This window comes from Oncorhynchus masou, chromosome 1 (genome assembly GCF_036934945.1).
Source record: "Oncorhynchus masou masou isolate Uvic2021 chromosome 1, UVic_Omas_1.1, whole genome shotgun sequence".
Classification (NCBI taxonomy): Eukaryota; Metazoa; Chordata; class Actinopteri; order Salmoniformes; family Salmonidae; genus Oncorhynchus; species Oncorhynchus masou.
In genome coordinates, this window is record NC_088212.1 from 63,735,411 (window position 1) to 63,747,258 (window position 11,848).

Below are 11,848 nucleotides of genomic sequence, written 5' to 3' on the forward strand. Positions count from 1 at the left end.
AGAAAAGCCCTTTTAAATACTCACTGAAATGAAGCTGCAAGTAGTAGTGTGAACCTTGAACAATAATCATTCATTGAATCAACTATTTAGCTAAATAATTATACATGTTTTGTCACATACACTGGATAGGTGCAACAAAATGTGGTTTTACAGCATATGTCTACTCATTCCATGGAAGGCCAAGTATCTGCGGGTTTTGGCTCATGGATTAGTAAGGAACTCCCCTCACCTGGTTTTCTAGGTCTTGATTGAAACAAAAAACACTAGGTCCTCCATGGAACGAGTTTGGCACCCGTTTTACAGGGTCAGCCATAATCGTATCGCAACCCTGGAGCAAATTATGGTTAAGTGTCTTGCCCATGGGCACATCAGCAGATGTTTTACCTGCTGCCCACAGATCGATTAGCTGAACAGATTAAAAGTGTGAATCTAATTGGTCACAAAAAGTCAGAATAAATTACAGCATGACAAGCTTTGCTTTTTTTATTATTATTGCAAATTACAAACTACCGACCACTGTTTAACAAATTGCAGCTTCCTGTTTAAAAAAATCTGTACCAAGAAATATGAATTATCATAATAAATGCTACAACTTGAGTTTGCTGGCTGAGACTTCTTTGTGTTTCTTATTCTTGGAGCCCGGGTCCTTGGCTCCTTTGATCTGGCTCTTCACTTGGTCTTGTAGTTGGGAGAAGAAGGCAGAGGAGGAGCAGAGCGCTATCCTTCCCCTTATCCTTGAACAGAGAACAAATAAAAAAATACATATTTTTACAAAACTATTTGCAACTGTGACAGACAGTTGAATCCTAGCTATTGTAATAAATACAAAATGAAAATGTGTGGAGAACACAATGGCCTTGTCAGTCTATATTGATCACAAAGAAATATAATGGAGGTGCTTGCATTTGAAAGACAAGGTTAACTAAATATAAAAATGAGACATGAAGAGAGAAAGAAAACACTGACCTTTAATAATGTTGCTTTGCCTCCCTTTGTGAGTTTGAGGTTTTCTGCCACCTCTGCCTTTGATTGTTTCTTATTCTCTCCAGTTCTGTCCTTCAGTTTCCGTCTCTTCTCCTTCATCTTGATGCTCTTCACCTTCTTCTTCTTGCATCTCTCTCATTTCTTGTCTGTGGAGGTCTTTTCAGAGTCAACCAGCACCTAGCCAGCCCTGTTCTTCTCCTAAGATCAGAAAGGAAATAGTGTTACCCTGTCCTCAGAAGAATCTACTAAAAGGCTAATATGGTAGACAACACAGAAGTACATTGGTTGACTTCAACACTTGAATGCTTTTGTACGCGTCAGTGTACTCTACTAGAATATGATTTCTCATAACATGAAACATATTGGAAAGGGATGTATGACTAACCTTGACTTCCTCTGGAGCCAATAGAGTGGCATTACTAGCACAACTTCCTCCATAGCAATAGAAGGCAAATTGGAGACAACTTTCACTTCAGGAACAGGCTGCAGGGCACAAAGAAAAGGTCAAACTTATCAATATGGTGTAAAAAGCGTTTCCATTTGTACAAAATCCTTCATTATAAACGGGTTTGTTCAAACCCTGATTGTCTGAAAGCTCTTGTATAGCACTGTATACCACAGGTATGAAAAAACATGTATTTTCTAGACACTCCACGTTGCGTTGTGCTTAACAGCCCTTCGCCATGGTATATTGGCAATATACCACACCCCCTCGTGCCTTATTGCTTAAATATACCATATTTAAAAGACAAGCATAAATTATGGTTGTCATGCAAATGCTACAGTGTTTAATTTATTAGGATCCCCATTAGCTACTCCACATGCAGCAGCTACTCTTCCTGAGGTCCACATAAAACGTACAAATACATGACAAAGTACAGAACAGTAATAGACAAGAACATAAGACATTACTTATTTTTTTTAAAGTTACATATAGGAAAGACACAGAGACAACAAAAATACTACTTATACACTATTCATATATACGGTACAGTTCAATTAGATCTTTAGAAAGAGGAGCAGTGCTGTGATACAAGATGATGTTTTAAAGCTAAACTTGCTTTTTGCCTGTGTAACCTCTGGTGGCAGAGCGTTCCACAATGACATAGCTCTATACATAACTAAGTGACACAATAAATCTGTTTTTGGTTTGGGTACCATGAAGAAACCCATAGTGGAGTTTCATGCATGTCTGTTTGAAGTGTATGCAAATAGATTATACAAAAGGTTAGGCATTGTCAACACACAACTGTTTCTTAAAAAGACTAGAAGAGAAGTAGTAGAGAAGTCCATTTCTCCTCAACCGTTAACCATGAAAGACTATCATGTTGCTGATGTTAGTTCTGTGTGTGCAGTTAAGGGCAAGGCATGCTGATTTGTTTTGAGCCAGCTGCAGCTTTGCAGTATCCAGGGCACATGGAAACATTGACAGGAAAACTCACCAGTTTGGGTGTGAAGTGGAAGTTAGCGAGAGCGTCAAGTTTAAGGAATAGAGAATCCACAAGTTTTTGAATTTCTATATGGACTGGGTTTTCTTCATCCTCTGTCTTCTGCTGAAATACAAGGGAAATAGATATAAATAAGTCATTCAACAAACAAAAAATGTATTAATTGCAATATAGAGAAAAGCCAAGTATGTTCACACTAAAATATAATGGAATAACTACCTGATTCTGCTTGAGGTACTCTTGCTCATAAACCTCTGCAAGGCTCGGCTTGCTCTTCTCATGGTCCAGAGTCAGCCTCTTCTTGTACTCAAATACCTCTTCCGTAGGCTTCTCCTTGCGCACCACATCATCCCATACCTTGGAAAAAAATACAAGTCAGAAAATAAAATTGCCGTTGAAATGTCCCAAAGTGGTTACATCGGAAAGAAATAGACCTATACTTGTTCGACCCATTTACTCACAATGAAACGATGATGACATATTCAGCTGGATTCAACTGAAAATAGTTGTTCAGTTTGTTGTCAAGATTGAGTTCTCTAGAGACGGGTTAGCTGACAACGTCACGAAAATGATGCACGCAATTAAATGGTGCAGACGTTGGTGTGTTGTTGTGATTCTGAATGGCCAGATACAGTAGTTATCAACAATGACAAGAAGCTGCCATGCGGGGAATCATAGGTGACTCTTTTCAGCTAGTTTCATCTTGTTCTCGAAACTATGTCTTGTTTTGAGGTGTTTTGACTGATGTCTAAGCTAAAATGGCTCAAATTCACTAGCTAGCTAACCAACAACTATAACGATATACTTGAAAGACAATTCTCATTGTGAAAATGTATGTTTTCATTAAACATTGGCGACTAAATATAGTTTACATCTAAGCCAACCCAGTCTGTTTTGCCCCATAGTTGAGCATGCGTTGTTTGTTGCTAAACATCCGACCCGTCTAGACACTGACCTGATCTTTAATCCTCTGCTTGATGATGTCTTCCAGTTGCAAAGTGGTTTCTTCTGTTACAGCAGGGGCTGAGAGAAAACAGAGCAAATGTTACCTGACTGAACAAGCACCCTCTCCGACACACAAACTTGCAGTAAGTAAAATACTAAACCTTCTCCAATGGGACTGACAGCTTAAACTGAACAGACTGACAAGCATGTGGTTCGTACCCATCCTGGAGGCCGAGTCAAATGCCACATCCACCTCAAGAAGGCTGTTCTCTGGACGAGTCTGAGCAGACATCTCCTGTTAGTTGCCATGGCTTTTCTCCCATGGCAGCCTTTTCCAAATCCTGGATCTTTTCAGCCATCTGTGTAAGGTAAGAATTTACAATTTCATTAGTCTGCTACATAAAGTTATATATACGGCAGATGAAAAAAATAGTAAATGAAATGACACCCAACCTAATTTAGATATTCTAAAACAGCCCTCGAGGAAAAGCTTGCCTTGTCTTGTTGTTTCTCAAAGGATAATTTGGATTCAGGTTTTGTTGCATTTTGAGACTTTCCTCCAAAGATGTCCGCCATGTCTTCTCCCTTACTGTCATCACTTTCTGCAGGTAGGTTAAAGGTCACCTGTCATCCTCAACGAAGTCCCTAAAACAGCAAAGCAACAAACAACTCTTATCTTAAGTACAAAATAAATATCCCTGCCCTATATTCCCTATTAATGCAATTCCAACCATGACATTCACATGAGATTCCTGCATCAGCCACTTACTCATTTTCTTCTTCATCATCATCATCATCATCTTCTTGCAGTCCATCCATACTGTTGTCCTCATCCTCTGCATCTGATTGGTCAGCTGTTTGCGCAGGATCATCATCCACAGCATCAAAGAAGTCTTTGTACTTCAGATTCCTGGAACTTTTCAGCTACAGAAAGAACATAGTACATTAATAGGAATTCAGTGTGTTTGTCTACAATAATGACCAGAAACACCACCAAACACAAGTAGGTGAATAGTAGCTAGGTCTGGCAGAGAGAAAAACTATATGATACATACTGTGCTTGTTTTTTTGTTTTTTTTTGGAAGAAACATCTTCACTGAAGAGGTCTACGCCATCATCAACAACTCCAGAGGGCAAGTCCTGGAAGTAGTCTACATCACCATCCCCCTCCTTCCCCTCCTTCTGTCCATATCGTCCAGAAAGGACTCCATCTATGAGAGCTTGAAGAACTGGTCATCAACCTCTGATGGAGGACCCAGTGGTTTGACTCTCTCCCTGCTGAGCATTTCTTCTGTTGAGCTTGTTTTTCTAATGCGTCCACATCAAAATCTATATCAGAGTCCTCGTCTGTGTTATCCCTTCTCACAGCATCCATAGCAGTTTTAAGCATGGGTGGTTCTTCTCCTTGCCAATCTTTATCTTCCAAATCTCCATCTCTCATCTCCTCTTCTGTCTTCACTAAGTGAACACTATACACACAGAAACAATACAAAAAGCAATTGTTGTTAACAGTATTCTTCAAGTAGTAGTGGTTAATAACGTTAAGTCTTCTTCAACCAACCCTGGCCTTAAAAACCACAGGGCATGCAGGGTTTTGTTCTATCCCAGTACCCACACTAATCAAGGGTAGCTAAATTACTAGAATCAAGTGAATCGGTGCTGCTGGGCTATCTTTAAGAATATTTGATGACATGTTCTAGCTAACCAAACAGGGAATGCTTGCAGATGGTTGCTTGCTCCAACACCATCATTAAGTTTGCAGACGACACAACAGTGGTAGGCCTGATCACCGACAACGATGAGACAGCCTATAGGAAGGAGGTCAGAGACCTGGCCGGGTGGTGCCAGAATAACAACCTATCCCTCAACGTAACCAAGACTAAGGAGATGATTGTGGACTACAGGAAAAGGAGCACCGAGCACGCCCCCATTCTCATCGACGGGGCTGTAGTGGAGCAGGTTGAGAGCTTCAAGTTCCTTGGTGTCCACATCAACAACAAACTAGAATGGTCCAAACACACCAAGACAGTCGTGAAGAGGGCATGACAAAGCCTATTCCCCCTCAGGAAACTAAAAATATTTGGCATGGGTCCTGAGATCCTCAAAAGGTTCTACAGCTGCAACGTCGAGAGCATCCTGACCGGTTGCATCACTGCCTGATATGGCAATTGCTCGGCCTCCGACCGCAAGGCACTACAGAGGGTAGTGTGTATGGCCCAGTACATCACTGGGGCAAAGCTGCCTGCCATCCAGGACCTCTACACCAGGTGGTGTCAGAGGAAGGCCCTAAAAATTGTCAAAGACCCCAGCCACCCCAGTCATAGACTGTTCTCCCTACTAGCGCATGGCAAGCGGTACCGGAGTGCCACGTCTAGGACAAAAAGGCTTGTCAACAGTTTTTACCCCCAAGCCATAAGAATCCTGAACAGGTAACCAAATGGTTACCCAGACTGTTTGCATTGTGTGCCCCCAACCCCTCTTTTACGCTGCTGATACTCTCTGTTTATCATATATGCATAGTCACTTTAACTATACATTAATGTACATACTACCTCAAATGGCCCGACCAACCAGAGCTCCCGCACATTGGCTAACCGGGCTATCTGCATTGTGTCCCACCACCCCCTCTTTTTATGCTACTGCTACTCTCTGTTCATCATATATGCAAATTCACTTTAACCATACCTACATGTACATACTACCTCAATAAGCCTGACTAACCGGTGTCTGTATATAGCCTTGCTATTGTTATTTTCAAATGTCTTTTTACCGTTTTTTTCCTTTACTTACTTACTTACCTACACACACACACACACAGACACACACACACACATTTTTTTCCCTGCACAATTGGTTAGAGCCTGTAAGTAAGCATTTCACTGTAAGGTCTACCTTCACCTGTCGCCAGCAGCATACCACCCTGCATACCACTGCTGGCTTGCTTCTGAAGCTAAACAGGGTTGGTCCTGGTCAGTTCCTGGATTGGAGACCAGATGCTGCTGGAAGTGGTGTTGGAGGGCAAGTAGGAGACACTCTTTCCTCTGGTCTAAAAAAATATCCCAATGCCCCTGGGCAGTGATTGGGGACACTGCCCTGTGTAGGGTGCCATCTTTCGGATGGGACGTTAAATGGGTGTCCTGACTCTCTGAGGTCATTAAAAATCCCATGGCATTTATCGTAGGGGTGTTAACCCCGGTGTCCTGGCTAAATTCCCAATCTGTCCCTCAAACCATCACGGTCACCTAATAATCCCCAGTTTACAATTGGCTCATTAATTCCCCTCCTCTCCCCTGTAACTATTCCCCAGGTTGTTGCTGCAAATGAGAACGTGTTCTCGGTCAATTTACCTGGTAAAATAACGGATAAATAAATAAAAAGTATTCGGCACACGTGACAAATAAACTTTGATTTGATATATGCTAGCTAGCCTTAGCATTGTGTAACGATGGCAGCAAGTGAATTAATTGATTTTAAGTTAAACATATCGAGATATTATAAAAATGTTGCACTTACATAAGAAAATGTTCTGGATGTGCAGTTTTTTTAATGTTGAGTAGCTTTAAACAGCCCTCCAACGTGTTACCTATGTCCCTGGTAGCCATCGTTTTTGCACACAAGGGAACATGTGTATAACAAGAAAATATTCTCCCCCCCGGAAACAATCTCTGTTGTGCTATAAAGATCCGAATAGCAGGTTAGGTTTAGACGTAGCTAGCTGGATAGACAACATTAATATCCCAAATAACTGTATTTACAATGGCAATGTACGGGGTTTAATTGAAAAGCAATATACGTGTACTCTATCCCATTGTCTTGACATTCAAAGCAATTCGCTATCCTACGTTGCACGAATCTTCGAAAATATGGCGGCGTCGGTGTTGAAGGTCGCACGTACGTATAGATAGCTATCTGTTGTTGTTAGCCAGCTTGCAGCTGATAAATAATGTTTCACATGTAAGAAACAGTCTCTTTAGACTTTTATCTCGGGCTACACAACAAAGTAAGCTAAATCCGCCGTTGTTAGTGCAGAATTACTTTTAGCAAGTGTTTCCTGTGGCTAGCTACTTGACTTATCCAGGTAGCATTTTCAATCAAATACGATTCGTACTCATCAAAAAGCTGTATGGCATAGTATGGCTGAACTAAATAATTTATTTATTTAGTTACAGGTCTCTCAAAATGTGTTCGTCACACTTGTTCTCCAATGCTGAGGACAATTTCAAACTCAACACCACTCTGCCAAGGTATTCCAGGATCTGTATGGAAACTGGGAAGGCTAAATCACATCGCTATAGCTGTGCCAGACATGGAGAAAGCCACTGCTCTTTACAGAGATGTACTGGGGGCTCAGGTCAGCGATAAAGTTCCCCTTCCTGAGCATGGAGTCTACACTGTCTTTGTGGAGCTGGGTAACACAAAACTGGAACTGCTGCACCCACTCGGGGAGAAGAGCCCCATTGCAGGCTTCCTACAGAAGAACAAATCTGGTGGGATGCACCATATCTGCATTGAGGTGAGTCAGTCCTAGCAATGCCGCGTATGCTGTTCAGCCCACATGAATGGGCAGTGTTCACTCTCTCTATCCTTGTCCCCTCATCTGTTCTCTAATGTAATCATATTGTATGTTTTGTGATTTCAGGTTGATGATATCAATGCAGCGATAGTGGATCTGAAGGCTAGGAACATTAGAACCCTGTCAGCTAAACCACGGATAGGCGCTCATGGGAAACCTGTCATGTTCCTCCACCCAAAAGACTGTGATGGTGTACTTGTGGAACTGGAGCAAGCTTGAATACCCACAGGTCTCATAAACTCTGTAGTTCACAATTAGCCGGTTTGAAAATTGATTTATTATTGCGCTTTTTCCACCAGTAATAATGATAGCAAAGGTAACATTTTTTTTATATGTATAATAGCAGGGCATTGATCTATGAAATATAATATATACACTACTGGTCAAAAGTTTTAGAACACCTACTTATTCAAGGGTTTTTCTTTATACTATTTTCTACATTGTAGAATAATAGTGAAGACATCAAAACTATGAAATAACACATGGAATCATGAAGTAACAAAAAGTGTTAAACAAATCAAAATATATATATAAAAATAGCCGCTCTTTGCCTTGATGACAGCTTTGCACACTCTTGGCATTCTCTCAACCACCTTTACCTGGAATGCTTTTCCAACAGTCTTGGAAGGAGTTACCACATATTGCTGAGCACTTGTTGGCTGCTTTTCCTTCACTCTGTTGTACGACTCATCCCAAACCATCTCAATTTGGTTGAGGTAGGGGGATTGTGGAGGCCAGGTCATCTGATGCAACACTCCATCACTCTCCTCCTTGTTAAATTAGCCCTTATACATCCTGGAGGTGTGTTGAGTCATTGTCCTGTTGGAAAAACAAATGATACTCTCACTAAGCCCAAACCAGATGTGATGTTGTATTGTCGCAGAATGCTGTGGTAACCATGCTGGTTAATTCTAAATAAATCAGTGTCACCAGCAAAGCACCCCCACACTATAACACCTCCTCCTCCATGCTTTACTGTGGGAAATACACATGCAGAGATCATCCGTTCACCCACATCGCGTCTCACAAAGACATGGCGGTTGGAACCAAAAATCTCCAATTTGGACTCGAGACCAAAGGACAAATATCCACCGGTCTAATGTCCAGTGCTCGGGTTTTTTGGCCCAAGCAAGTCTCTTCTTCTTAGTGTCCTTTAGTAGTGGTTACTTTGCAGCAATTTGACCATGAAGGCCTGATTCACACAGTCTCCTCTGAACAGTTGATGTTGAGATGTCTGTTACTTCAACTCTGAAGCATTTCTTTGAGCTGCAATTTCTGAGGCTGGTAACTTTAATGAACTTATCCTCTGCAGCAGAGGTAACTCTGGGTCTTCCATTCCTGTGGCGGTCCTCATGAGAGCCAGTTTCATCATATCGCTAGATGGTTTTTGCGGCTGCACTTGGAACAAACGTTCAAAGTTCTTGAAATGTTCCGTATTGACTGACCTTCATGTCTTGACGTTTCTCTTTGCTTTTTTGAGCTGTTCTTGCAATTATATGGACTTGGTTTTGATGTCTTCAGTATTATTCTATAATGTAGAAAAGTCAAAAATAAAGAAAAACCCTTGAATGAGTAGGTGTTCTGAAACTTTTGACCGGTAGTGTATTGGTTTGTTTTCCTTTAAAAATAAAAAAAATCTTTATCTGCCTTAAAACGAAGTGTCTATTTGCCTCTGCTGTGAATAAATTCTATGATCGACTCTAAGCACTTATGGTGAGTAAATTCAAATGTATTAATTCATTTTCACGTGTACATAGACAAATGTTTTTATATGAAATGACTTATTTTCACACGGATTTAAACAGAGTTGCTGTGGAAATATTTATTTGGAGCGAATTCAATAAATATGCACCTTTCAGCTGGCTCTCAGAGGAATGCTCTCTCTCATTGTGAAGAAAAGCAAAATGGCCTTTTGATTTGCAACTTCTGGAAATCTAATTTGAACTTGCTATGCAACAGGACAAATGTCTTGATATAAAAATGTATGAACTGATAAGCATATTGAGCGTAATAAGGTTGTTTCAGTGTACTAAAAGCATTTAAGCTTAATTGCATGAACATTATAAGAAGCCTGTCCAGTCTTATCTTTAGTGTTGCAGCAGGCTTTTCTTATTTCCTCAGTGCTGTAGTTCTCCAGGCTGTTAGGAATTGGAGTGAAGAAATGCAAAAGGAACCTCCTCACAGTTTCCGCATGAATATCAATTCATAGCCCTCAGCATATATTCCTAATTACATTAGTCAGGCTCTTGTTTTGGAACTACATTTCAGGCAATGTGTTTATGTCCCTGACTTTCTGCGGTGTTAAACATGTAATAGTTTAATTTGATGTGAAATACGCACATTCAGTAGCTTTGCCAATAATTTGTCACCAGTCTGGTGCCTAGAACAACTTATCTTCTGCAGCAGAGGTAACTCTGGGTCTTCCTTTCCTGTGGCAGTCTTTACAAGAGCCAACTTCATCATAGCGCTTGATGGTTTCTGCAATTGCACTTGAAGAAACTTTCAAAGTTCTTGAAATGTTCCTTATTGACTAATCTTCATGTCTTAAAGTAATGATGGACTGTCATTTCTCTTTGCTTATTTGAGCTGTTCTTGCCATAATATAGACTTGGTCTTTTACCAAATAAGGCTATTTTCTGTATACCCCCCAACCTGTCACAACACAACTGACTGACTCAAATGCAGTAAGAAGGAAAGAAATTCCACAAATTAACTTTTAAGAATGCACACCTGTTAATTGAAATGCAATCCAGGTGCAGTGAAGCTGGTTGTGAATGCCAAGAGTGTGCAAAGCAGGCTATGAGGAATCTGAAATATAAAATATATTTTGATTGAAAACTTATTTTTCTTACTACATGATTCCATGTGTTATTTCATAGTTTTGATGTCTTTACTATTATTCTACAATGTAGAAAATAGTATAAAGAAAAACACTTGAATAAGTAGGTGTTCTAAAACTTTTGACTGGTGGTGTATCTTGGTTACATAAGTATTCAACCCTCTGACACAGACAGCTATGAGACCTTCTGGGTAAGTCTCCAAGAGCTTTGTTCACCTGGATTGTACAATATTTGCACATTATTCTTTAAAAGAGGATTCAAGCTCTGTCAAGATGTTTTCATGTCTTGCCATAGATTTTCAAGACGATTTTTAAGTCAACTATAACTGGGCCACTCGGGAACATTCAATGTTGTCTTGGTAAGCAACTCCAGTGTATGTTTGGTCTTGTGTTTTACATTGTCCTGTTGAATGGTGAATTTGTCACCCAGTGTCTGTTGGAAAGCAGATCGAATCAGGTTTCCCTCTAGGATTTTGCCTGTGCTTAGCTCTATTCCATTTCTTTTTATTAAAAAAAAAACTGTAGTCCTTGTCGACGCCACCACCATGCTTGAAAATATTAAGAGTCGTACTCAGTTGTGTTAGATTTCCCCCAAACATAACGCTTTGTATTCAAGACAAAGCGTTCCTTCTTTTCTCTCTATCAATTAGGTTAATTTTGTGGAGTAACTACAATGTTGTGGTTCATCCTCAGTTTTCTCCTATCACAGCCATATAAATTTAACTGTTGTAAAGTCACCATTGGCCACATGGTGAAATCCCTCTCAGGCAACTGAGTTAGGAAGGACTCCTGTATTTTTGTAGTGACTGGGTGCATTGATACGCCATCCAATTGTGTAATTAATCACTTCACCATGCTCATCTGCCAATGGGTGCACTTCTTTGTGAAGCATTGGAAAATCTCCCTGGTCTTTGTGGTTGAATCTGTTTTTGAAATTCACTGCTCGACTGAGGGACCTTACAGATAATAGTATGGATGTGGTACAGAGATGAGGTAGTCATTCAAAAGTCATATTAAATACTATTATTTTACACAGTGAGTCCATGTAACCTTTTTGTG

General features: G+C 40.4%; 1 protein-coding gene and 1 pseudogene across 2 annotated transcripts; one reads left to right on the top strand and one right to left on the bottom strand.

Annotated features, from left to right (window-relative positions):
* Nucleotides 1–463: 463 nt before the first annotated feature.
* Nucleotides 464–6,979, bottom strand: LOC135541212 (U3 small nucleolar ribonucleoprotein protein MPP10-like; annotated as a pseudogene).
* Nucleotides 6,980–6,997: 18 nt separating this feature from the next.
* Nucleotides 6,998–9,813, top strand: LOC135548001 (methylmalonyl-CoA epimerase, mitochondrial-like). Of its 2 annotated transcripts, none has more exons than XM_064977205.1 (3): nucleotides 6,998–7,268; nucleotides 7,547–7,890; nucleotides 8,017–9,813. In XM_064977205.1, the coding sequence occupies exons 1-3, from the start codon at nucleotides 7,001–7,003 to the stop codon at nucleotides 8,167–8,169; spliced, it is 765 nt and encodes a 254-aa protein (XP_064833277.1). In that variant the 5' UTR covers nucleotides 6,998–7,000; the 3' UTR covers nucleotides 8,170–9,813. The 2 variants fall into 2 exon arrangements, with proteins under 2 accessions (XP_064833277.1, XP_064833272.1); XM_064977200.1 differs by having other exon boundaries at nucleotides 6,999–7,268; nucleotides 7,541–7,890.
* The last annotated feature ends 2,035 nt before the right edge of the window (nucleotides 9,814–11,848 follow it).